This window comes from Teleopsis dalmanni, chromosome 1 (genome assembly GCF_002237135.1).
Source record: "Teleopsis dalmanni isolate 2A chromosome 1, ASM223713v2, whole genome shotgun sequence".
Lineage (NCBI taxonomy): Eukaryota > Metazoa > Arthropoda > Insecta > Diptera > Diopsidae > Teleopsis > Teleopsis dalmanni.
The window spans coordinates 157,991,973-157,995,763 of NC_051846.1; the positions used below are offsets into that span (position 1 = coordinate 157,991,973).

At 32.5% G+C, this 3,791-nt stretch overlaps 1 protein-coding gene across 1 annotated transcript; it reads right to left on the reverse strand.

Moving 5' to 3' along the window:
• Positions 1-2,690: 2,690 nt before the first annotated feature.
• Positions 2,691-3,392, reverse strand: LOC119666540 (proteasome subunit alpha type-7-like). The gene has a single exon (XM_038075822.1). It carries the CDS (start codon positions 3,390-3,392, stop codon positions 2,691-2,693), a length of 702 nt encoding a protein of 233 aa, XP_037931750.1.
• Between the last annotated feature and the right edge of the window lie 399 nt (positions 3,393-3,791).

Sequence of the window (3,791 nt, forward strand, 5' to 3'; positions counted from 1 at the left end):
TAGTTTAGAAAAAAATATATATGTACAAACTAAAACATTACATACAATTTTAAACGAGAAAGAAATCACTGTTCTTGACAAAAATATATTAACATTTATAAGAACTTCAATAAAAATATAGCAAAAGTGATTTTCCTATAAATTAGGTCTTAGTATCACGCTTCGACTACTGAACCATTGCAATGTCTGTCAAGCAGAAGTAATGACGATTTACTACATAGCAAAATAGGTTCTATTCAACAGAACACTAGTGTAAATATCGTAAACTTTGAAGAGCCAAGCTGCAAACAAATGTGTGGTAAACGCTGCAGCTACATTCTTTCCAGAATGCCGAGCTTCTCTTAATAAGCTTGATAAGCGTGGTAGTATCCTGGACACAGAGACATCTCCAGTAACTACAGAGCGGACAAACTTACCAAGGTAAGCGATCTGCTACCTGATATATATTAGATACAAATGATATTAGAATACCATTTGTAATGGCTAAACTGGCAATTAAAATACAGAATGGCTGACGAAAATTGCAATAAAATAAAACGCATTATTTTGTTTATTTTTGTTAAATTTAATAAAAAAAATGAAAATATGCGAAAATAACTTTAAATTTTTAAGTAAATTTAATTTGATTCAATATGAGACTACCTCTAGCATGAATTATGGCCTTCAAACCTACTATCGCACGCTGCCCGCAAAAAAAATTGCGAGATTTTGGCCCATCCTCGGCTTAACGTTTGCTTCAGACAATCAATATTTTGATATTTATTAGTACCAATCTTACTTTTTAAAATACAGCAGACCAAAAAAGCTGAAGAGTTTATATCATATGAACACGGTGGCCATTATGTTGATGGAATAAAGCACGGAACGTTGTTTTTCAGTTAATCTTAGTTGACGCGTGCTTTGTGCGGTGAATCTGAGCCTGTTGGAATGTCAAATGCCTGCGACCGAAATGTTTATCTACCCAGGGCTTTAGTGCTCCCTCTTAAACACTTTTGCGATACATTTGGGAATTTATTTTTACTCCACGGTCGATCAACACAAGCAGAGAGCGACCATCGGCCGTTACGGCTGCCTACACCATCACCATCGGTGGCAATTGCTTTCCGGTGAACCAATATTTTCTCAAACATCGCAAACTTCCTTATAACGACGCTTTTAATGTTTTCTTGTTACTTTTTTGCGGGTCTCGAAAATACTGCCTACTCTTAACATGTTGTTGCTAGGTTTTTCATCCGCCGTTGTTTCCAAGAAAAGGCATGCTGCGAGTCCCGGGCTTGCATGCCGTTGTTTCCTGGAATCGCGCATGCCCTATTTGCTTGGTTCGCTGTTCAACTTATTTGCAATCTTACTTCCCGGTGTCCGTGGTATTAGCTGGTGTGTGCTTTAATACTCTTTTAGGTCCTTTTTATGTAGGTGGAAATTAAATGTAAATTTCCATCCTTACAACTGACAATTCGTTATAATTTTTCTAGAATTACTAAGGTTATATTGCATATTCGTCTTGTCCACTAACCTAATCTGTATAAAGTGAAATATGAGAGCCTTTCAGATATAGCTATGGAGTTAAATATTTTAGTATTTTCTGATGGAAATACTCATTTTCGAATTTTTAAATACTGTGCCCAAAAAAGCTATGGGCCTTTTAATCACTTGACTAAAAGCCATGTTTTTGTTGCATCCAGTACTGTTTTAAATTTCTTTATTCATTCTAACGTTCAGTAAATAAAAGATTACCCATTCATATAAATTATCATTTTCTCGAGATGCTGGGTGTTTAGTTTAAGTCGACATCAACTTCTTTTGCTCTAATAACTCCAAAGAACGACTATAATTCGTTAAAATACGTTTTCCAGCGGATTGCTAGATATTAATTTCCTTTTATGTCAAACATGCTTTACCTCGGGAATATACAACCTCAGTACGGCAGATATATAGCTTCAAACTTTTTGAAAATTTCATTAGTATAATTTTAATCATAATAACACCAACGATGTCATTTCAATAGCGATGAATGATTCTCTTTATGGACAGATACATTTTACATTTCACAGATCGAGGTGCTTTTAGCACATTCACACTGTCTCATTTAAATGGTTTTGCTCATTATAGCCACTAATGAGGATAACATACCATACAAAAATCTTTCATATAAATTAACTCATTATCAATAAATCCCCTCATTTATGTCAAAGAAAAATTGATTACAACCCTTAAAATTAAATTTTCTACAAGAAAATTAACAAAATTTGAAATATGTGTCATGTGCTTTCATATATTAATTATATATTTAATTTTTGATATATATAAAAATTTGTATATATTTTATATATGTTATATAATACATTAATTGATTATTATCTATTAAGTGAAGTTCATAAAAGTTTACAAAAGTTCTATCAGCTGTATAAATGAGCTCATTATGTGAAATTTTCTCATTAATATAAATGGGCAACTGCCTAAATGAGACAGTGTAAATGTACTATAAGCTTCAATGCCAATTAAGTTAAAGCAAGTATATGTATTCAGATATTGAACTGTAATGATTAATAACAAAAAACTTGATGTTAACATATAACAATTTAATTCAAATTTTAAAAAAAGGAAATGTAAGAATAATTAAGAATATAAACGACAACATGTAAATTTCATAAAATGAAAAATACAGACAAAAGTTTTTAAAACTCCGGAAATTACGTCCAAGATTCCTCTTGCAAAAGAGCATGAAGGTTTTCATTGCTTATCATTTCGAGTGGTTTATCTTTTATCATAATACCTATTTCAATATTTTCAAATGAATCAGGTGTTAGTGTAAACAAAGAATTTGCAGCCAGCTTAATAGAGGAACTTACAGAGGCTGCAATTCGGTTAGTTAAGTTTTTTGCCAAAAAATCCTCAACTGAGTCTGCTAATTGGCCAATAGCGCACGCCTTCCATAGATTGAACTCGCCGGAGGGATCAGTTTTAAGCAATTGAGGATAGTCATGATCGAAACCAGCAAAAATGCATGAAACCCCAAAAGGACGTGCGGTACTCAGGCAGGTATGGTTTTGTTTTAGATCCGCAATATATTTCGCTAATACGTATGGTTCGATATTATTATCATACACTTGTTTGTTATTCTTACATACTTCAATACCGACTTCTCGTAACCGCATAGCATCGCCAACAATACCTACGTAAACCATTACCAAATGGCTATCAAGAGCATGCATCTTAGAAACGGTTCGTGGTACAATCGTTTTATTCAAAACACGATTATGTACACCAAGAATCAGAAAATTTGACCCACGTATACCAACAGCTGTCGATCCCTTACGGGTTGCTTCTTGAGCTGCTTCAACTTGAAGAAGTCGTCCATCTGATGCAAAAGCAGAAACTGATGATGCTAACATTTTTCAATTAACTAATGAAATTTGAATCATGAAATGACTGTAAACAACTGAAGTTTAAAATTTTTTTACCTATAATTTATTTTATATTGTATGAAAGTATTGATATAATTAACGTTGAATACTGGATAAAAAAATATTTTCATTGGTCCTAGTATTGACGTAGAATTATAGTATATATTGAGATAACTTTTATATGTGTTGCTTTGGGTTGTTACTTATTTTTATAAAATTCTAATATATGATCTTAACACCGATATTAACTATACAAAATTCAAACTCGGTCTGCTTGGTGTTATACTCCAAAGAGGTCGTTAATTTATTTGCTATCATATATATATACTAAATGAGATGTTTAAGATTATACAGCCTTTAAGATGTACTGCTTAACATATTCCACGT

Bases quoted from the DNA above. Each gene is read 5' to 3' on its own strand.
- LOC119666540 (XM_038075822.1), bottom strand. From the start codon at position 3,392: ATGTTAGCATCATCAGTTTCTGCTTTTGCATCAGATGGACGACTTCTT.